The sequence below is a fragment of the Podarcis melisellensis genome, assembly GCF_964234715.1.
Source record: "Podarcis melisellensis genome assembly, chromosome: 2".
NCBI lineage: Eukaryota > Metazoa > Chordata > Lepidosauria > Squamata > Lacertidae > Podarcis > Podarcis melisellensis.
In genome coordinates, this window is record NC_138529.1 from 93,765,549 (window position 1) to 93,789,348 (window position 23,800).

The window sequence follows — 23,800 nt, forward strand, 5'->3', positions numbered from 1 at the left end:
AGACTCCTTCGGGTAGTGATAAAGCGGGATATCAAATCCAAACTACTACTCCTCCTCCTCCTCCTCCTCCTCCTCCTCCTCTTCTTCTTCTTCTTCTTCTTCTTCTTCTTCTTCTTCTTCTTCTTCTTCTTCTCTTCCAAGATACACATTCCTCTGCTCAAGATCTTTCCTTTCTCAGTACAACTGTGCAAGCTGCTTGCCCAACTCATCCAAATTTAGAGCGTGCATCTTGCAGTTCGACAACAAAAGCATTGAATAAGGTTTGAATGCTCATTCGCCCAAGGGACATGCTGTCCTTAACAAGTTATGGATATTGATAGTGCAGGCTCTGTTGGTGTTTTAAATAGGTAAATAAGTATTGATTAACATTTGTAGACAATCTCAATGCAAGAATGTCCCACCGTTGAATGGGAGATAGCCAAGTACACGCTGCACTAGTCTCACAAGTCTGGACCTGTCTAGAGGCAACCCTATGGTGTGCTGTGTTCAGCCCCGTATCTTTGAAAAACAGTGGACAGCGAAAGGGACAGCCAGAAGGTAATGAGCGAATGCTGATCCAAATAGCAGCAGGAATAAAAATGAAGGGAGGAATATTGCTTTTGGCCAAGTGTCAAGCATTTGCTCTGGCCACAGAAGTTCCACCTGCAGTTTTGAATAGGAGAACGGCTCTGTCCAGCATACTGGCTGGTGGCAGAAATCAGGCATTCATTTCCCCCCATGTAAAATCAAATCTGTCTGTAGCACTGATGGGTCCCCAAGTAGGGATTAAGTGTAGAGATCACACTCCACACTTTGCCTCCATATAATGAGGGGAATCTGTGCTACAGCCTGAAATACATGCAAGGCTTTATATTGTGAATGCATCACGCATTCTGCTTGTACATTCTGTTCTTCTGCCCTTTCTTATGACTCGTTTGTTTACACTCTCTAGTAGCCTACATGTAAAGAACCTTTCACTGTATGTTCTACTGCACAGATTGCTTACACTATTAACACTTTCATGTCTTATTAGCAGGACTGAAATAAATCCTATGTCATGGTTTAGTCTTTTACTAATGAAACTGTGAATTAAAGATTGGGATAAGAAAACCGGTGGAAGGGAAGGAGGAAAGTCAATGGCTCTATGGAGCATAAAGTAAAATAGATGTAAAAGGATTTGATAAATTTGTTTGTTGGTGTTGGTGTATCTAAAATGAAAACTTAATAAAAAGCATATTCAAAAACAAAACAACAAAACACTTTCATGTCTTATATTTCAGGTAACGACTAAAATCAAGAATTAGGTCCCATTTTAAAAGGGAGTATCTGGATAGGAAAATTTTATGTTTGCATACACATAGGCAATGGTTATTGGAAGACTTAATTTTCTTTCCTAGGGAAAAAAAGAGGCTATTCAAATATGAGGTTTGCTCAAAAGTTCATTTAATTACACGGTAAGCCTAAAATTGCATATGACTTAGAAATGCACTGTAATCATCTCCTTAGGAGCTATAAAAATTTGGTGCACTTGTCAAATACAAATATACAAGACACTTAAGTAGCATGACACTGATTGCAATTCCTTATAGACATACCTTATGCAACTATACATACACAAAGCAATTAGCATTTTTTGCTTTCCACTGAAATCTGTATCGTTTTTCCACATGCAATCATATTGCTACATAAGACCAGGGTTCTATTGGATTGATCAACCTTGGCAGAATTTTTTTTAAAAACACCTTGAATATTTCAGTTCTGCTCAACTACTATTCTTGAGTAAATTATTTCAAATAATTTGTGCTTACAAAGTTTATGCTAGACTTCATGACTGGACTTCCCAATTCCTAAGCATATTACTCAAAAGTCCTATGGACAGTAGGGGTTATTTTTATGTCAAGTGTTGAGGCAGCACAGTTATTAAGGTGTTGTGTTTTACACCAGGGAAAATGGGAAGGCGGGAGTTTTTGCTTGGCAAACCTCCATCAACTCGTACTTGGGTGTTTGGAATCCAGCGAGGTCATAGAGTCTAGCTGAGTATACTAAAGCAACTGGAGGAATGCCACCCAGATCAAGGTAGCTAGTTATGCACTAGCTTAATGCTAAATAGCTTCTTTTGCCCTCGACAGGATCTCTTGACCTTGAATAGCCAAACCCTTTGAGATAAGGTTTGGTCAGTTGCTGAAATCATAAGCATATTTGCAGCTTGACAGCACAATTAGGTGCATCTAAGCTTGAAAGCAAGAACCACGCCTAACTCTGCCCAAGACTGGACAGTGGCTCCAACTGAATTAAATCTGCATACATAAGGATGCTTAAGGTTGTACGTTTAATTATTTCCATCGGTAAAATTAAAAGAGTCCAAGACTAGATTATATTGTTTGCGCCACATGCTAGCATGCTGGTTTGTCTTTTTTTGCACCTGGAGGTGTGCAGTGTGAATGTGTAAAGTAAGACTATTGATCTGTCTAGCCTCGTGCCACCTATTCTGACTGACAGTTCTTAAAGGCGTCACCTGTGATCCTTTTAACTTAAGATGCGGGGAGTTGATCGTGAGATATTCTGCACATAAAATATGTGCTTACCACTGAGCACTTAGCATTTTGCTGCTCACTCACTGACTGCATTTAATGCACAGTGAGCTCATCATATCATGAACGGCTCATGGGTAGGTAGGTGGTGAATCAATCAGACTGTCGCTTCGTCACAAGCCCATCCGGAACAAGGTTGGAATAGATGGATGCATTTGCTGCAAATATTTTAAAACTGTGACCTTTTCTGGATTGGTTTAGTAAGCATTCTGATGATACCTCCTCCTTCTAAATCACAATAGGTGGAAAACACTCTTCTGGCAATATTATTCCAGTTCAGAATATAGTAATACTACATGGGGATGAGGAAGAGGTTTATACAGTTGTACCTTGGTTCTCTAACGCTTTGTGACCTGAACATTTTGGCTCCCGAACACCGCAAACCCAGAAGTGTGTGTTTCGGTTTGCAAACGTTTTTCAGTAGCTGAACGCCCAACGCAGCTTCCGATTGAGTGCAGGAAGCTCCTACAGCCAATCGGACGCCATGCCTAGTTTTTGAACGTTTTCGGAAGTCAAACGGGCTTCCGGAATGGTTTCCGTTCGAGAACTAAGGTACAACTGTATATGTCCAGTATTTTATAATAAATGAAGCACTTTTCAAAGAAATCAGCAATGAGTATGGCATAATATTAATAAAAGTCTTTCAAAAACAAACTATTGTTAAAGACGGAAATGTGATATAGTGCCATAAATTGCAGCAAAGTATAAATTACTATGCGAAAAAGTAAGCATTTATATAATTGTTTTTTTTAATATATATATAAAAAACTCCTTAAGAACTTTAGCAGTTACACCCTCCCAACCCAAATAAAATGCATATGGAAAACAATTTCTTTTGCATAATTTCATTAATATTGTGCAGCATGGTTTTTAATGTTAAACCAAATCCTTCATATACCAAAGGCAGACATTGGAGAAAATATGCTTCCTTGTAAAAAACAAACAAACAAAAAAATACAAAACAACATTGCAGCTTCTGAAAATCTATCATGCACCAGGAGTGAGAATGCTTTCTTCTGCAACAGGGGCAGGGGACTTGTTGCCAGCCAGATATTGGTGGCTCCAACTCCAATCAGCCCCAGCCAGCATTATCAATGGTCAAGGATAATGGGAGTTGTAGTCCAACGGTTTCTAGAGGGTCACACCCATCCCTGTTCCACACCCAACTCAAGCCCTTTGCTTCCTTCATTACATAACCTAACCCTTTTACTTTACAATAATCATGAAATTGGAACTCAATATTTGAATACACGAAAAGGACTTAAACGTTTGACTCTGAAAGCAGAAGGCCTATGACCAGCATTCGTTACCGAATTTCAGCAGAAGTTTCATACCTGTCCTCCTCTCCAGAGTCCGAGATCAGATTACCACACACATTTATCAGACTGGCCTGAATCAAATGCTAGGTTTGTGTATGTAGCAGTTACTTGTACTATACTTCTCCCTCTGTGTTGTAGACCATTTTACCTGAAACATGGTAGGGTTTAGAATTTTCAGAACACACTGAAGATCTTTTCAGAGCTTGAAACATGAACATGCTCTCAGGTGTCACACAGAAATCTTAAAAGATATGTAGGGTGACAGGAACCCTTTTCACAAAGAAACTGCACATAATCAGAATTTGTTCTGAAGCCATACGCTACATCGGACATCTCTAAAAGACACCTGCTTAGTAACCTGAGGTTGTATTCCATGTAGCGCTATGGTGAACGTTCCAACGCTGGAAGGATTTTTCATTGCGTGATGGAACATTGTCTACCCAAATCTGTTCTGAAGGGCTCTTCAACCTTCAGGAGGTTTGGGGGAGGCACAGAGTATGCATGGGGGTGGCTGAGGGGAGAATTACAGCAGACATTCTGTCAGCTCTTCAAATTCTACAGGTGGAACAGTACAATCCCATTTCTGTCAAAGACAGCATTCTGCGTTTTCACACAGGAATGGGGCTGTTATTGCACTGCAAGCCTTCACTTCTGCTTCCTAAGTACAGCTGTATTCACCTGTTGCCAAGAAGGTGAGGCACAATCTGTCACAGACATAAGCGTGCTGAAGCCCATCGAGATTAATGAATGTAGGAACACTTAACTCTGTGTTGCGTCATGACTAAAGAGTCCCATGTCACCTTAACAACTAGCTAATCAGACTTCCCATTTGGTCCTTTATACACAATCTTACCTACATGTGGCAAGGAAATAGCACCAACAGTGCCTGCTATTCTCATTAGTGGTGTAAACACTGGCAGAGAGAGAAAGTAAGTTATTATTTCTCCCACGGGAGGCAATAAATACTATGAAATGATAAGAGATGGTGCTGGAATAACACTGCTACTTATTATAACAGTGTCATATACTGCACTATCAACACTGTTCATTCATTTACCACTGTTGGTGCTGTAGTCATAGAAATGCTCCTCTTTGCACCATTGAAGTTTGCATCGGCTAGTGCAGGTGGTTGAGCCAGAGACTTACCAATGCCGGTGATGCTTTAAACAAAATGGCTGCATATATGTGACCCTGAAAATGGCTTGCTCACCTTCTCCAAGTCTGAATGAGCCTTGAGATGTGCATAGGCAGGGCGGCAATGCCAACTGACTAGCTGTACTGCACTGTGCCACTGCAGCAACTTCCACATGGACAACACTTTGTATAGATGAATCTATTCTACTGCCTTTTTATTCTACCATTTGTTCTCATTTGTTACCCACACACAGGAACTTCCTACACAGGATCCCCTGTGTGCAAGAAAGAACAGCGGAGCAGCTCCTTATTTATTTTGTGTAGCAGAAGTCATTAACAGTTTTCTGTGCATGGAAGACGGCTGCTAAATCAGAAGGCTTGTATTCAAAATCAATGAGACACTATATATTTATACAGTACCCATAATATACTTTTGAGGACAATGTGTCTGTGGGGGAGTGGGGTCTTGGGCATGGCAAAAGCAACCACAAGCAGGTGGTCTTGGCCTCTCTAAACTTGGTGCCATAGCAATTAGTAGGCATTTGCTATTAGCAGCAGAAAAACAGATCCAAGTCCTCAGGCCTAGACAAGTATGAAATCTACTTACAGCTTACTTTAAAAAACCCAAAAGGCAAAACCATCAGCCTGTTTCAAGATCTGTTACTAACCTAACATCTCTCCCACTCCACCCAATTTTTGTACAGTTCATAAACTGCCCCTTATACAGCCACACTGAATTTCAAATGGACAGGAGTTGAGCAAGGGTTTTATGCATCTTCAATTCACCCATTGAGGCTTGCAGAGAAGATGTTCCAAGTGGCTTGTGACTACAATCTACCAAGTGCACTTCTGCAGCAGCAAGTTCCCCTGTTGCTGTAGAGAAGATAGATAGCTCTGTCTCAAATATAACAGTGCAATGTAAACGTATAACCAGGATGAATTTCCCTGTTTCATGTTCAGCTCAAAGGAAGCAGCCTACATACTGATCCTAATTAATGCTCAGTTGTGATTGCTGTTATGGTATGGTTGTTGCCGCAAAACTGCTTCCCTGTAGCTGGCTCTCATGCTATTCTGTTAACTTAACAAACTTTTGCATTTCATGGGTACTTCCTACACTAGCTTTGGTAACCACAATGGAGGAAAGATGTTCGTGAGGGAAGCATCAAGGCCCAAAATACTGATAAGATCTAGGACAAGCATGGGGAACCTTTGGCTCTCCAGATCTTCCTGAACCAAAACTCCCTTCAGCCCCAGCAAACATGGCCAATGGTCAGGGATGATGGGAGTTGTGGTTCAGCAACATCTGCAGGGCCAAAGGTTCCCCACACATCTTAGGAAGTAAAGAGATAAGAGCAACGAGTTCATTATGTTAGGAAAAGTTAATGCATTTCCTTCCTCTGCCACTGTAAAACTTGTGATACCTGTAAACATAGTCAACAGAATTTCTTTCAAGTAAAAGTAATGACTTTGAGGAAGAAAGTGACCTTCTCACAGAAATTCAGGGTTCACCCAATATCTGTCTCTACCTACCTCAAGGCATTCATTTTCCTGGGCAGCTGAAATTTAATTTTTTTTACCTCATAAACATTAAAATTTAGTTGTATGTTCTGAAATGGGACATGCCCAGACTCCATGCTTTAGCAATCAATTGCAGAAAAATCCCAACATCTTCCAGTGAAATTCCTAGACTTTCACCCATGTCCACTCTCATTATCATCAACCTCGTGAACTGTATGTATACACCATTAAAACCAAACCAATAAACTAACACCCCAACTGGCACTTTTGCTCAAGCTGCAAACTGTCTGACAGCACAGGCCTATACATGCCTACTCTGAAGTAAGCCCCACTGAGTTAGGTTGGACTTGCTCCCAGGGAAATGTGTATAGGATTGCAGCCTAAAATAGCCTAATGTCCCTTAGGAGGACTGGATAAGAATATGAAAACTGTATCAAAATATATTGCTGCGCTTATAATCTGAAGTTGGCTCCAACGTTAACGATCACCCGGCTTTCGTAGACTTTCTTCATGGTTCTTTCGATTTGTTTCAGAAAAACCTGAGGAATTCGCCCACATAAAGTGTGTACAGTATCAAGGAATTTTGACTGGAGAGGGTAGTACATTGATTGGAAGAGATTGTCTTCAAAGGGAAACTAAAGAACAAAAGAAAAAGAATTAAAGAAAAAGGATTAAAAGACAGACAAGTGATAATCATTGCTTTGCTGAGTTTTTCCTATAAATTTTAACGCGGAGGCAGGGAGTTTGACTGTCAAGACACGCTGTGGTACAATGCAGTGGTAAGCTGATAATATTATATGCTGCTGTTGTGCTCTCCTCTCATGCAACCCTATTCTGTGCAGTTACCAGCTCCAAAAGACGGTTCCCCCCCCCACAAAGCTTCTTGATCAAAATATATGAAACTCTGAACCAAATTGCACTATCTGTCTATTTATCAGTTGTATCAATTCTGACCAATAGTGTACAGAATCTTAGGGAAGAGCCTATCCCAGGATTGTGAAATGCCAGAGATTGAATTTTATACAGACACACACACACACACACACACACAGAGAGAGAGAGAGAGAGTGTTTCACTCTGTCACAAAGATCTTAACCTGAACATCTTCCCCTCCCCCAAAAAAGGTCACCAATAGCTCTCATCCTTCCCACTTTACTACCACAGTACTCAACAATTTGGACAATCTGTCTAAGTTGGTGTGGTGCCATTTCAAGCTACTGCAGATTCTGAACTGAGTTTGGACTTTTTTGGATCTAGGCCTGTGTGTTGAGGCTGGTGAGGCTTACTGAACATGGGTCTATCTGTACTGGCTCCATTGTGTGTATAGGTTTAAATACTCAGTTTCCCACTCAATGAGCTTCAGATCACGATTCCCCTCTCTTACTGGGGAGGATGGGGGGTAGAAAAGAAAAGGCAATAAAGGCAATTTTGTTTGGAAAGTGAGGAGTTAAAGCGACAGAGTTGGTTCCTAGAGAGGAGATTGTGGAGCATGGTGAATGAAATGGCTAGAAGGAAATTTAGAAAAAAATGAATGAGCAATCTATACAGGCCATAACCTAGGTGGAACAGAAACATGATCTACATTTGGGGAAGTTACACAACTATTCCACTTAGATAAATAAGGGGTTTTTCGAACTACTGGTGGGGGTGAGGTGGAGAACAGAACCTGAGCAGGGGGGAACACAAAGAAGATGTTTTGTTAATGATGTTTAACCAAGTACATATATACCATATTTTTCGCTCTATAAGACGCACCGGACCACAAGACGCACCTAGTTTTTGGAGGAGGAAAATAAGGGGGGGAAAAATGAATCTCAGAAGCCAGAACAGCAAGAGGGATCGCTGCGCAGTGAAAGCAGCAATCCCTCTTGCTGTTCTGGCTTCTGGGATAGCTGTGTAGCCTGCATTCGCTCCATAAGACGCACACACATTTCCCCTTACTTTTTAGGAGGGAAAAAGTGAGTCTTATAGAGCAAAAAATACGGTGTGTGTGTGTGTGTATATATATGTGTGTGTGTGTGTGTGTGTGTGTGTGTGTGTGTTGCTATTCCACAACAAACTGCCTGCTGTGAAAACAGGCCCATCACACAGGGTTGTGCTGTGAGGCTAAAATAGTGGGGGAAGAAACCATTTATGCTGCTTTGAGCTCTTTGCAGGAAAACAGAAATGCAAGGCATAAGGTAATACAACTAGATGCACCGTATCACATGTGAGAACATGGCATGAGACTGTCTCCCTGGGCGGGGCAACACTTACATCACGTATCACTTCATAGAGTGCTTTGAAAGTAGGCTGTTTGTCATCGTGGTAGACACCTCTGTTCCCATGTAGAATAGAAACGCCTTCTTCCTCTGCTCCTTTACAGTTACTGCCATACATGCAATGATCTGGTCGATAGTTCCATTGGCAAGGAAACAGATAGAGACACTCTAGAAAGCAAAGAAGGGGGGGAGAGAATGACAACAATTACTAATCAACATCTAGAAATTGGCAAAAAACACAAAACCTTCAAAATGTTACCAGAAATTCTGAAATAAGGAAAGCTACACAATCTGGAAACGAATCATTTGTCTGCTATTCCAGGCACGTCCAACAGGTAGGTCGTGATCACTGGATGTCTCTGGTAGATCACTGGCTCCCCTCAAAGCAGCTCAAGAAGTTTGGCTCCCCTAAAAGAAGCTCAACATTTTTGCCCTGCACCCCCAAAAGATGGGGCTTTCCTCCCCCCTAAAAAAGCCCTACAACTTTGACCTGAACCCCTAAAAAATGGGCCTTCCTGAAAAAAGCTCAATAATTTTGACCTGACCCCCCAAAAAGGGGCTAGATCACTTCCTGGCCCTACTCACACAGCAAGATGGTCATTCCAGGGCCCTTCCTTTCTCTATAGTACCATGGCAATATTTTGCCTTTGGGCTTGAGTCATGCAACAGCTCACAGCATGGTTATAGCTACCATGCAGAGAATGCATGAAGTGGGTGAGGGGGGTTTATTTATTTACTTAATTAATTTATTTAATTATTTAATGCAAGTGATTGTCTATCACGTTCCATCAATAAAACAATCACAATCTGTTCTCATCCACAGGATTGGCAGCACAGGCCAATGAGGCAGAGCCTATACACACCACCCTGTCACATATTCCAACGAGACAATAATAATAATAATAATAATAATAATAATAATAATAATAATAATAATCTACACATGTCTATAATATAGAGTCTGTGCACCGTGTACCTGGATTAAAGTAAAAAATGATGTTGAGCAAGTCCTGGTCTCCCCATGTTATGTAGTTTTTGTACTTTTGGTATAAAGGGTACAACATCTCCTCCCATGTCAAGCCTGTCGGTATCATGCTGTTCTGAAAGGCAGGAATAAACGATAAAGAAAGAAAAGTAGAAACCAGCAGAAATCACAGCAGGAGGAAGGCGTAGCAGCGCTGAGCAGCAACCTTTTTCACTGTTCCTGGAACCAAACAGCACAGAAAGGAAGAATTGCCCTTCATGCTGGAACAGGGAGCCAGCGAAGGGGAACCGTGTAGAATGCCAGCATGCAAGCTCTCCCTTCAGATAATGTGATTCCATATCCTCAACTGACCATTCATTTGGCTGACCCTGAAAAGCCATCAAATCCAAAAGCGCTCAGAAGCGTGGATTCGAACCTTCTTTTTCTGTGCCCCAAGTGGTATCATGATTTGCATGCATGCAATTAAAGAAAACATGAAGCAACAGAGCTTGAACACAATACACTTGCTCACTCTTATTATGTCAACATTTGCATTTACCATTTCATAGAGAAGAAAGTTGGCTCAAAGCCAGAGAGGCTCTACTGGGTCCTGGAAAAAGCCTCCAGAGCAGTTCTGCTATTTTACTGTAGCTTTAATCATTTTACAGGAAGATGCCATAGCTCAGTGGCAAAACATGTACTTTTCATGAAGGGCTAGATTTAATCTCGCATCTCCAGTTGAAAGAACTGAATAGGGGGTGTTATGAAAGGTCACTGCCAGTCTGAGCAAATACTGGATTTAGAAGTGTTAAGTTGGGAGGGTCATCTAGTCAATAATAAAAATAAGAATAATTTATTTATTTATACCCCGCCCATCTGGCTGGGCTTACCCAGCCACTCTGGGCGGCTTCCATCAAAATATTAAAATACCACAATAAATAAAACATTAAAAGCCTCCCTAAAATGCAGGAATCTCAGCTAAAGCTGCTATGACAGATGGCTACCCAACCTCTGCTTTAAAATCTCCAAGGAAGAAGAGTCCACCACTTTTCCAAAGGAGTATGTTCCCTGGTTGATCCTGATGGACAAACAGCTTGACCTGGTATAAGGCAGGTTCCTATGATCCCCAGTACTAAGATCACATCTGAGGGTTCTGAAATCTTTTGGGGGACGGTTTGCATCCATGGATGAAACGTGAAGTCCTCTGAGATGATGGTAGGAACATTGCCTGAAGAATATGCAGAGTTGTATGCAACTAAGTCATTGCACACATGGAACGACTTCAAAGACCGTGACTTCCTCCCTCTCCCATTGCACCGTGCCCCAAGCTGCCCCAGAGGTTTGGGGAACCCTAGATTAGATTTGGAGGGTGAGGTGCAGAAGGGAGCAGAGGGAGGGGAAGTTCGGTGGCACGCTCAGAAATCACCACGCATGCAACAATTTAATTGGATAGTGCCCATTCTTAATCCAGCGGGCAAGGTGTGAAATGCACCAGCAGTAGTGACAAAGACGCACCAGTGATGTCCTCAGTGTGACAGCATTTGAAGACCTACAGTGACAAGCCTCTCAAGTTAACTATCATTTGGGTATGCTACTCTGGGCCAAGTGGAGAAGCCAGTGGACTGATTCTGTCAGTCAAAGCACATTCCTCGGAAAACAACAGTCCAAGCCGGTTTTTCAATCAGTGGGAAATCATTTGTATAAAACCGTGAGAAAGTTTTATACACACAGGAGTGGAAACCAATCTGTTAAGTAGTGGGTGAACATATCAGACGAAACAGTGATTCTCCAAACAGCTCTTGTTTATTCACAGGCCAGAACAGAACTGAACTGAAGGGTTCAGTCAGCCTGCTTATATAGAGCTCCAGTACAACGTAACAGTAACAATTTTCTAAAACTATCCAATCACTGAACATCACTTTTGATCCCTTATTTGCATAACTATCTACAGTATCCCCCTGCTGGCCCAGGGTGAGAACTTCAGTACATAACACAATCCCCAGTTGACGTGGGAGAGAAGTGTTTCTGAAACAAAACAAACAAATCAAAAGCCATTCTTACCTTGAATTGGGCATTCCTAATACGGGTTAAATTCATCAGCATGACTCCAGAATTTACCCCAGTCACTCCGTAATATGGGTGGCGAGCAAACCGACTGTACCAGCCAATCTTTGGTATTTCGTGTTCTGGAGCCATGGCGGCCAGCTGCGTGGAATTGAATGCTCTCAGGAAGCCCCAGATGTCATCAATGGGTCGCAAAAATAGGACATCTGTGTCCACATACAAAAGGGAATCTACGTCTTTTAAAATCGTCTTTGGGGTTGGAAGGTAATGGGTGTAGGGAAAAACAAACAGGCATCAAAGTCAGGAAGGCCAGAAGACAGATTACAGGCCAAGAACTCATTCACTCTGTGTATACATGCAAGACACAAAAGAACATACCATTTTGATCCAAATTCCTGCTCGGTATAGAGACATTCAATATAAATAAGCTCCTCAGGGTCAACTGGATGAGGTGAGCCAACTACTATGTTTTGGCGCTCAAGAGAATTAGGGAGCATGAGAAGATGGTGGAATGAGGGGTTTGCCACAGGGAACGTTTCTTGATTTTCATTTGAAGCATTTCTTATAGTTTGGTTTAAAAAATAACTAACAAGAAATAATAAAAGTACATCTCACATCATGAAGCTTCATAGCAACAAAATCAATATAAACAACAAAACATGTTTTTAAAAATTTGCTAAAAGGACAAGACTAGTTTCAGTTTGTACTGACAGACAATGGGGCCAACTCATATAACCAGGTAACAGCTTGGCTGCACAGTGGGTTTTTAAATGGTGGTCCTCATTTCAGGCAAGGGAAAGACCACCCTGTGGAGAGGCACATTTGTGATAAAGATTTTCATATTTTCAGGCTGCCTTCTGATAATTGCCACCGCTTGCCTGATCACATGAATTACTCCAAAGAAGAACCTTGCTAAACGGCCAGAATCCACTGTGTGGTGTGAATGTAGAACTAGCAAAAAAAAAAAAAAGATAATTATTTGAACATATTCAGAACCCTGGTCTGTCTACTCTGACTGGCAGTGGCTTTTCAAAGTAACTTTTGAAGTGCTGCAAATGAGAGATAAGATTGATGCACGAGTTACCTGGATATCTCGAAAGGGATAATAACAATCAGGCTGTTTATTCTTGTTCACAGTGTGCCCTCTTGTGGACGCTTGGCTCTGTACGTATCCATTCATAATTTCAGTAATTGAATTATTAAAAAAACACACACTTGTGTGGGGAGGTTTCAATATTTCTTCAAAAGCAGCGGAGCGTTCCTTTCCCATTTTACTTTCCTTCTCTCCTAATGATGCAGAAAACCCCTCCCTTTGTTTGCCTTCTTTCCCACAAAACTCTCTTATTCGATGGCCAGCAGAATGGCTCAGGTGTGGGAAGAAACCGTGGTTGAAATTCCCCCTATATGCAGTGCACATGGTGGTATTGAGGAAGTCTCCCACTCTTCCCCAGACCTGCAATGGGGAGAGTGGATGTACCATGTATATCACCTTGGAAGAAGAGAATAACAAACCCGTGCGCTTTTAAATTGGCATAAAAATAGCATGCCTCAAAGTGTGTGGCCACATTTACTTTGCTAAAAAGACACTCGTGGGACATATTCAGCAGAGGAAAAGCCTTGATTGTCATTAGATTACCCTTGAGGTCTCAGTATTTGAATTTCAAATTTAATAAGAGCATTTTCCACTTCTGCAATTAGGTGCTCAAGATATTCTTGCCCAAAGCTTCCAAGCATGAAAGTGGGGGCGGGGCTTGGAATAAACAAAAAAAAGTAATCGGTACTTTGGCTCTTAAATAAAATTAATATCTGTTTTATTGGAAGATACAGACCAGGCATGTCCAACTCCCAAGAAACTGCAATCTACTCCCAGTATAAAAAACTGGCAGTGACCTATCAATTGTCATTGGAGGGAGGAGGAGTGTGCGTAGGGTAGGTGGATTGCCCAGGGTTGTTGAGTTTTTTTGGGGGGGAGACTGCACAGAGTTTTTAAGCTTTTCTCCATAACTTTTTGTACACAATAAGGATCCAGCGATCTACCAGGATCAGCCAGGGATCTACCGGTAGATCACAATCTACTGGTTGGACATCCCTGATACAGACTATTGGAATGCATCAATAAATAATTTAGGCAACCTATTCTGGAGAAAATATTCCAGCCTATTTAATGGATATGGAGAGGCATTTTTGGTTTTTTAAAAAAACTTTGCTTTATCTTTGGCTTTGTTTTCGATCTGCAGCATGTGCTCCACAACTGGTAGAGTAAGTTAGTGTTCTATACAGGAGACACTTCTACAGAAAAGCTGCAATTAAGGCAATGTGCTTTACTCCACTTATGACCATGGTGTCACTTCTGCGGCACAATTCTGAACACAAATTGCACTTCTTTCACAGCTTTCCCCACACCCTCATTATTCTGCACAGATTCTTTCCCAGTCTCTCCAACACATACATATTGCTGCAGCAGAATCTAGAAAACTTCTAGCAAAGTCACGACTGCCATTTATCGTGGCCTCTCCAGTATCACCATTCCCCACCCCGTTTTAAACGCACCAACATTTGAGACTAGTCAAATATCGTTGGATGAACTTTAAGGCTAGGCAATTTAGGGACAGGTGTTTGAGCATGGGTTTATTAAGGCAAACCCCTCCTAGAATGGCCAAACTCTTCCTTGGATGAGATCCAGTTAATCAAACATTTGGCCAAGCAAGAGCTAAGAACTCTGAGATCATTAGGTTTTGCTAAAATTTAAACAATCCCATGACACAGGTTCCTGGCTCCTGGTCGGAAGGTAAGCTCTTATATGCCTTTAGCCGATTTATGACGGGAGAGGGTCAGTAGTTGTTGCAGTGCTGCAGGGACAGAAGATAGCTTATTTCCCCTGTCACAAAGCTGCTATAAGCAGAGGACCCCCCCCCTTTTAACTCCACGAACTGGCAACCAATCTATGAAAGAGAACTATTTGTTGCTTAAAAGGCAGGCATGACCAAAATTCACTCCCATCTTTACATATGATAGCTATGGGCTGGTGATAGGGTTGCCACTCAAACAGCTCCAAAATAAGGGCTATGTTGTGAGAAAATAACATATTATGTCTGTCAGAAAACACATAGTACTTATTACAGTATACTGGAGGGATGGAGGAGGGGAGAGAAACAAACTGTGCTTTTTATTGACTGGCAACTAACACTATTATTTCAAAACTAAGGAACCGTTCCTTGAAACAAGCAGCAAAAAGCAAGGACATGGGCTGAAGCTGTAATTTGATGCCGCGGTTCTTCGAAGAAAACATCTCTGGTTGCAGAATGCCAACGTTCTGGGACCTTTTCACTCTCTATAGTACATATGAGCCAGCTTGTTCTCTTGAGATACATCCTGGGAACGACCGGCGCTGTCTACAACTCATCCCAGGTGGTGTTTGTTGATAAGGCTCCAGTTCCAGGTTTTGCAGTGAGGAAGTTAGTTAATAACTTCATGATGTTCTCTGTATGCTTGGGCAGGCATCACATGTAAAACTGCTGCTGCTGCTGCGTGCTTGCTATGCCTAATGAGAAGCTGGAGCATCTGCCTGCTAGCAAGGTACAAAATTTGCAGGTTTGTCACAATAGTTTTTAAAAGGGACACGGGTGGCGCTGTGGGTTAAACCACAGAGCCTAGGATTTGCCAATCAGAAGGTTGGCGGTTCAAATCCCCGTGACAGGGTGAGTTCTCATTGCTTGGTCCCTGCTGCTGCCAACCTAGCAGTTCGAAAGCACATCAAAGTGCAAGTAGATAAATAGGTACCGCTCTGGCGGGAAGGTAAACGGCGTTTCCGTGCGCTGCTCTGGTTCGCCAGATGCGGCTTAGTCATGCTGGCCACATGACCCGGAAGCTGTATGCCGGCTCCCTCGGCCAATAAAGCGAGATGAGCGTCACAACCCCAGAGTCGGCACCTTTACCCAATAGTTTTAGGTTAAACTTAAGGTTGTGGGGAAGAGCTGTAGCTCAGTGGTGGAGCATCTGTTTTCCATCCCCACCCCCCGTTTTTTAAAAGAAGGCCCGCAGAAGACCAAAGCTGGGCAAGGCAAGTCCACGTAAGTGTAGCAAGCAGCAACAGAACTGGCCAGATTAAAAGACTGCTGTTTCGCCTTTACTCATCTTTCTTTTGCCTTGATGTGTACACATGGGGCTAAGAAGCCATCTCAGCTGGATTAAAGAGAGGAAAGACAGAAACCTCTGCTCCAACTGGAAGCTTCCAAATACATACTCCAAGCACACCGTACAACATTTTTCTAGGTGTCAAATATTCGCCGCACATCAATCCCAGAGACAGCAGGGGTCATGCCAATCTTGCTGGAGTGCAAGGCCTCAGAAGCACGGCAGCGCTCTGTTCAACAACAGAGTGTTTCAGATCACAGTAGGTTTTAGATCAGTGCTGGAGGAAAGAACAGCCTGGGTTACGTGCTCTCTGGCCTAGGCCCTGCCACTTAGCCTTAAGTCTTGGCTCCGGTTCCTGTGATGTGTGGTCCCAGATCTTTACATCAGACGAGCACTGTTACAGACTAGCTATTGTTACAACTATTTCGCCCTAAGGGACCAGGGCAGGTTTCCACAATTTATAATGCAGTTTCGAAACTTGCAATTAAAAATTCAATCACACACAAAAAACACAGGGTGGCTCCCGAAAATACAGTGCGATCATGCCTTATGCACATTTAACTCGCGCGATTTCAACAGCGGTTGAGGGGCGCTGACTGAAAAAAACTGCAAATTAAATGCAAGCAAGGCGGAGAGATTAAAAGCTCCTTTTGCTGCAGAAAAACTCAGCATGAAAAAAGGAGCTTTTAAACTGTCCACCTTGCTTGGGAAACAAGGCCCTCTCAACATGCCAAGTCTGGGATGTTCCCACGAGATCTCAGATGGTCCTGTAAGATCTTGCAAGAGCATCCCCGGGGACCTGACACCAGCTCCAGAATCCCACTGAGTTTTTTTGAGTTTGCACATATATGGAACCCTTGCAAGTGTAAGATGCGTATACTTCTTGTGTGTCAAATGCTAGGGTAAGGAGGTGCTTCTGAGGGTGAATGGAACCAAGAGTGCTCCCTTCTGTCGACCTTAGCGCCCAAGGGGGTTTTATGGGAAGGAGGTGGTCTTTTGGCTACTTGCTTGTCAGCCTCTGCGACCCAGCCCTGCTACAGATGAAAGCACCTCAATCTTGCCCGCTGTCTGCTTCTCTGCATGCACCAGTAAATAGCAGGTGAGTGTTAGGGCCATGATGTTAAAAACCTGAACACTGAACACAAATAAGCATTAACTGGGAAGGAAGCACCTGTCACTCGCAGCAGGGGGTTTGTCCTCCTGTGGAGCAAAACCCTCACCTGCTAGGGCCTTAAGAAGGCGGGCTTTTTAAGTGCTCCCCAACATAAAACGAAACAAAACATCACTGAGACTGGCACCTTGCTGGGCTTTTGGAAAGATGGTGGAAGAGGAGGAGCTGTCTGACAGGTCCACAAGCGAACGGACCGTTTCAATTTGTGCGCGAGGGAGGTCTCAACATTTCTAAGGCCAATGCAGTTTCTTGGGTTCAGCTACCTCAGGCTGCAGTCCTCAGCACATCTACTCAGAAGAATGTCCCACTGACTTTGATGTGGCTTACTCCTAGGTAAGTGGGGCTAGAGTTGTGGCCTTCGCCCAAGTGCCTTACCGGGAGAAAGAGCCGCTGGGCTGCGCATGGCTTGAATAATTTTTTCCATTCCTGAGCATTTCCCACTGAAAAGGCGATTGGGTAGACATTATATTCAAACTTCTTTGTGTACGAAGGGGGCCATTCCTGTAGCTGAAAAGCACAAGGAGGAAAGTGAGGGGGATTAGAATTCCTGAGAGGCTGTTTTGTGGGAAATGCTATTGCTCTACAAAGTCAAACAAATTAAAACAAAGCTCTTACTCAGGCAGAGCTTTATTGAGGGCTTACTACTAGAAAAGAGTTTATCCGCTCATTAACTTGTGGCTGTCAGAGCATTTCCAAGTGAATCTGCAAGCTTATAATCAAAGATCTAGATTTGGTTGGTGTTTCTTTAAAAAGAAAGAAAGAAAGAAAGAAAGAAAGAAAGAAAGAAAGAAAGAAAGAAAGAAAGAAAGAAAGAAAATAGCGCAGGGGACTCACTTTCCTCTCAAATTCAGGTTTCAGGGAATCCTCAGCAAAGATGTGAAATTTGAGTTTCCTGTAGCTAAAGAGAACTGCTGATTTCAGCATGACCAGAGTTTCTTCCAGCCGGTCGCCACATGCTACAACCGCAAGATGCATCCACTGCGGAGATGAGAGCGGGGCTGCAGAATGCTTCTGGTCCTTTGGTCTCCTAAAAATATATACATTTTAAAAAATGCACTTGAGTGAGACAAAAATAATCATCTTTGGAGGTTTTACATTAAATAAGCACAATACTGCAAATATAAAAAGAACCAGAGAACTGTAGAGTTGGAAGGGACCCAGAGGGTCATCCATTTCAACGCCTGCAAGGCAGGAATCTCAACTGAAGTATCCATGACAGAGGGCCATCCAACCTCTGCTTAAAAACTTCCAAGGAACGAGCGTCCACCACTTTCCGAGGGAGCTGTGATCTTAGACTGGATTCGAAGAGCATGCCAGGGTAATTTTAATCATGTGACCTAATCAGTTTTAAGGTGCTAAAATCTTTCCTTTATTATCTTCCACAATCACAAGTGTTTCCTTATGTACAGCTTGGTTTTAGTTTCAGGTTCAAATAGCAAATTCAGAAATGTAACTCTGGCTGTCAAGTAAGAGTCTGGGTGGCTTCAAATGTTACAGGAAGCGTCGCCGGTGCCAAATGCCGAATGGACTCTCACATCTGGTCAGCAGCCCTTTCTGATTGCAGAGATACGCTTGCAAACATGCAGGCACAAATTTCCAGGAGATTTTGAAGTGAACTTGCAGAGCTCTTTGCTGAGTGACTCCTGCAACCATGAGAGGAGGAGGACGTAACACAAAAACACTGGAACCTTTCTTTTTTTAAAAAAAATGTATCTTTTTATTAAAGATTTCTTGGTTTACAAAAGTGTGTGCAATGCCTTTTTTCAAGTTACATTTTCTACAGATCAAAACAAAAAAAATTCCTTCCAGTAGCACCTTAAAGACCAACTAAGTTAGTTCTTGGTATGAGCTTTCGTGTGCATGCACACGAAAGCTCATACCAAGAACTAACTTAGTTGGTCTTTAAGGTGCTACTGGAAGGAATTTTTTTTGTTTTGACTATGGCAGACCAACACGGCTACCTATCTGTAACTTTCTACAGATCAGTTTCATTTGTTGAGACATTAGTGTTACATTAGTAAGAAAAGGGGGGGAAGAGGTGGAGGGGTCCATGGTGGGTGGGGGTGGGGTCAGGTGGCAATGTTCCTTTGGTGGGGAGAGAGGCTGGAGTTGGCCTAGGGCATGGGTTGGCAAACTAAGGCCAGCGGGCCAGATCAGGCCCAATTACCTTCTGGATCTGGCCTACGGACGGTCTGGGAATTGCCGTGTGAATCTCCAGCGCACACATTCTTTCCCTCTCCCTCACACGGCGGCGCCTGCGCCTCCTCCCTCCCTCCTCCTGGTTTCTCCCTGCCCTGCCTAGAGGAGGAAGGGGGCTGGGCTTTGTTGAGCTGCCGTTGGCTGAGTGCAATTTTAAGCAGCCCCTCTCCAGAGCCAGCCCTTTCGCACCGCTCATCATCCCTTCGCTGCCGCCAGCCCCTGCCGCTTGCAAGACACAGGTAATCAGCCACCGGGGCTCATGGTGCTCTTGCATTCCCCCCCCATACTGTATGGCCCCCCACAAGGTCTGAGGGACAGTGGACCCCCCCCCCCGCTGAAAAAGACAGCTGACCCCTGGCCTAGGGTGTGGTTGTTTGTTTGTGATTGGCTGTGGTGTACTCTGTTTTCATGTGTGAGCGGGGTGGGTGGGTGTTTTTGAATCAGTTTAGCCATATTGATTTGTATGCTGCTGGTGGATTCTTGTCTTGTTGGGCTGTGTACGTGATAAAAAGGAGCCATACCGGGGTGAAGGTGTCTTCTTCCATTTGACCCTGTGTCAGTTTCAGTTTATTGGTTAGTTTTTCTAATATGACTGTTTCCCATACTATTTGGTACCATTGGTTCATGCTTACCCCCACTGGAACTTTCTGACTTGCATCCTACTTATTTGATTCCCTATGCCTCAAGAGTAGTCATTTGTTCACTCCAATCCTCACTCTGCCAACAACTCAGCTCTCAAAATTACTACTTGTTCGCTCCACAAATTAGCTACCCATCGTTTACTCATCAATAACAAGATATGACAAATGACTGAGCAGCTGAGATAAAACCATCCCTGTAATGGAGGCAACCTGTAAGTGGGCAAGAGGGGAAGAAAGAACAGATGCATTGTGCAAAAAGAGAATGTGGGAACTCTTAAGAAACTATCCCTAAAACAAAGTGAATGTAAACCGAAGGCCTCAGTGTTCAGAAGAAAGGTTTCTAATATGCCCAGCGTAGCTACTTCTTCCATCGCTTTCTATCACACTTCCCTCCTCCCTCATATCCTCTCTGTTACCTCTGTGCTACTTACAAAGGCTTCCTCCTGCTCCACACCACCATTTTCTCCAAAATTCAAAATTACATGGAAATGCAAAGAGCGATCATGCTCTTTGGAACTATGTTATGCAAAACAACGTCATCCATCTGCACAATTTATTCTCAACACAGAATCATGGCTCCCTTGGTGCAAGGATATAAACAGTCCAGCAACTAGGGTACTTCATTTGTAAGCGGAATGGATCCCCCCCCTTCTCCCACCCACCCCCAACGAAACTAAAATGAAGTCTGCATGCAATAGCTGCTGCTCTGTATTGCAACATAAATCTTCTCGCGCCTTAAGGGACACAAGCGTTTGGTACCTGACTGGTTCAAGAACGCAATATATTTCATTAATTGCTGAAAAGTCCATGGGCTTTTGTGTTAATTAAAGCTCAATTTCTTGCAGTGGATAAATAATGGCACACTACACTTATGCAAATAGTATTTACTTTCCAGCCAATTAGTGCAAAACCCGCTGAATTATTAAAGTGCATAATTGGCTGCTTGCATGGATTGTGCTCCTTCCCCTTTCTTATGGCACTGCTTTTTGCCTACTTCTCCTATGCTTACTCTTAATTGCATCATTAAATCAAGCTGTACACAGAAAATGAAAGCTTTGATATAGCTCGCCCCTGCGTGCCACAATCGAAGCAGGTAGAAAACCCCAGCTGTTCATTACCTTGATGTTACGATGCTAAGAGTGTTTTCATGCCACCAATGCAGCCCTTAAGCACGGACACTAACGCTATGCATAGCCTTGAATAATCAAAGGAGGCATCCCAGCACAATGAACTCCTGGAAAATACAGTACTACTTTTTGTTTTGAGCCCTGGGAAAGAAAAACCCACACTGATCTCAATAGGCTGCATCAGGGAAGAAAGGTTTAAATCATTTACATTAATTTTTAGGACACACCTTTTTTCTGTAATTTTAAGTTACCTTAAAACATTTTTGTGTACTGCTGTGTTTTAATTGTTGTAACTCTAGGACCTTAGAGTATAAGGTTGGTAATAAAATGTAATAAATAATAACTATCCCCTTTCCACCTGCTGTGATTCTGAAAATTACCTGCACTCCCACGCCCACTGATGCTATTTGCTTTTTTTTTTTTTTAAGGGGCTTAACATAGTGTTTAGTTTGGTCCAGTCTGGAATAAAATAATTATGTGCATCACAGAGAAACTACCCCATTTCCCAGAATGGAAATGTGCTTCCTTCTGCTCCTGAAGTACTAGAAGGTGGAAAGGGGGTTTCTTGTCTTCCTGACCACAGGTTCTTTGGGTCTGGTGCCACAGAGCTGGCATTGGAGCCAACTTCAGCCCTGAAGGCTTGCCAGGGCTGGAAGTTGTAGAGCTTTGCTTCCTTTTAAACAACTAATGGAGAAAGCAGCGGGACTCTTACTAGCAGTACAGTGGTGCCTCTGGTTACGTACTTAATTCGTTCCGGAGGTCCATTCTTAACCTTAAACTGTTCTTAACCTGAAGCACCACTTTAGCTAATGGGGCCTCCTGCTGCTGCTGTGCTGCCATCGTGCGATTTCTGTTCTCATCCTGAAGCAAAGTTCTTAACCTGAAGCACTATTTCTGGGTTAGCGGAGTCTGTAACCTGAAGCGTATGTAACCCGAGGTACCACTGTACATGTGAAAAGGATCTCGCTTCAGGAGTCAACAGGTGATAAGCCTGGTGGACCACAAGATTAACATGAGTCCACAGTGTGATGCAGCAGGGGGGAAAGCCAATGCTATTCTAGGCTGCACCAACTGAAGTTTAGTGTCTAGATCAAAGAAAGGCACAGTACCACTCTATTTTGCTTTGGTCGGACCACACCTGGAATACTCTGTCCAATTCTGGGCACCACAATTTAAGGAGGATATTGGCAAGCTGGATTTTATGCAGAGCAGGGCATCCAAGATGATCAGGGGTCTGGAAACCAAGCCTTATGAGGAACGGTTGAGGGAATTGGGTATGTTTAGGCTGGAAAAAAGGAGACAGAGAGGAGATACAACAGCCATCTTCAAATATCTCAAGGGTTGTCACATAGAAGGGGGAACAAACTTCTTTTCTCCTGTTCTGGAGGATAGAGCTCGAACCAATGGCTTCAAGTTACAAGAAAGGAGATTCCAAGTAAACATTAGGAAGAACTGTATGATGGGAAGAGCTGTTCGACAGTTGAACGGACTCCCTTGGGAGGTTGTGGACTCTCCTTCCTTGGAGGTTTTTAAGCAGAGGTTGGATGGCCATATGTCATGAATGCTTTAGCTGAGATTCCTGCGATGCTGGGGACTGGACTATTTGACCCTTGAGGTCCCTTCCATCTCTACAATTCCATGACTCTATGATTCTTTGATTCTAGCAAGGAAAAGTCAATTGCACCGAAAGGCAGAAATTACAGAATACAAGGAATACTGCATAAAGTGAAACCCGACAAATGCCCACACAGCTACAAACAGCGCAGCTTTCCGTGAAGCACAAAGCAACCAACACTCCACCAGGCTTGCCATTTCTCCTAAAACAGGAAGAAGATGAGTTGTAAAGGATAAAGGGAAGTGGGATGGATGGGAGAGAAGCTGTAAGGAACTGACTTGTAACAGAGGGAGGGTACAGATACTGGGAGTGCTGGAGAGAAAAACCAGAGGGTGGCGGACAGGGGCAGAGAGAGGATGATCTGGAGAGATAATGGGAGAGAGAAGATAAAGACAAAGCTGTTCCACCCACAAAGCTGCCTTTGTCAGCCTCAACAAAGCCGCCTTTCTTGGCACTCCATGTTTCTTGTGTCAGGGCTGAGTGGGCTGGAAGGGGATTCCCTGGAATTCACCCTCAGAGGACTTCACAGGGCAGCGCGCAAGCTCTCCACCGCCTCATTTATTTTTGCAAGGCAAGCTTTGGTGCTAAGCCAGGGAAGATCAGAAAAGGTTGCTAAAAGTAGGTTCTAAGAACTGTTATGGGTTTAAGTTATGCCCCCTTCCCAAACATGGTTTCTGGTATAGCTAGCTTGACTGAGGTGTGGCAAAACTGAGAACAACTGAAAATGAACTTAACCAGGGGGTGAGTAATCGCCGTCTTTTGTACCAGCAGGTAAAACGCATTTGCTGACTTTCAAAGACACTGTGAAATCAGTTCCCACCACACGTGACGATACATCGATCGGAAGCCTATCTGTTTGGCTAGCTATATGAAGCCGAAATGCAGCAGTTACAAAATACCACAACAAATAGCCACAGCTCCCAACTCTGCCGTCCACGAAAGATGTAGCACAAAGCAGCCAATGCCGCTCTGCATATCTCATAAGAAACAAAACTAAACCGCTTCACCAAACCAGAACACACACACAAAAATACTAAGGGCTCCCCTCAGCAACTACAAAACACAGTAACAACTTTGAAATTT

At 43.1% G+C, this 23,800-nt stretch overlaps 1 protein-coding gene across 2 annotated transcripts in view; it reads right to left on the reverse strand.

Annotated features, from left to right (window-relative positions):
• Positions 1 to 1,405: 1,405 nt before the first annotated feature.
• The window catches only part of GXYLT2 (glucoside xylosyltransferase 2), a 34,087-nt gene continuing 11,692 nt past the window's right edge, over positions 1,406 to 23,800 (reverse strand). Inside the window, exons 2-7 of one of the 2 annotated variants that reach the window (XM_081902878.1) lie at positions 17,970 to 18,162; positions 17,511 to 17,642; positions 11,828 to 12,079; positions 9,779 to 9,902; positions 8,798 to 8,970; positions 1,406 to 7,176 (exon numbers count right to left, since the gene is read on the reverse strand). In XM_081902878.1, coding sequence (XP_081759004.1) covers positions 6,994 to 7,176; positions 8,798 to 8,970; positions 9,779 to 9,902; positions 11,828 to 12,079; positions 17,511 to 17,642; positions 17,970 to 18,162 — 1,057 coding nt within the window. In that variant the 3' untranslated portion in view covers positions 1,406 to 6,993. The remainder of the gene's footprint in view (positions 7,177 to 8,797; positions 8,971 to 9,778; positions 9,903 to 11,827; positions 12,080 to 17,510; positions 17,643 to 17,969; positions 18,163 to 23,800) is intronic. The other variant, XM_081902879.1, reaches the window with a different exon arrangement.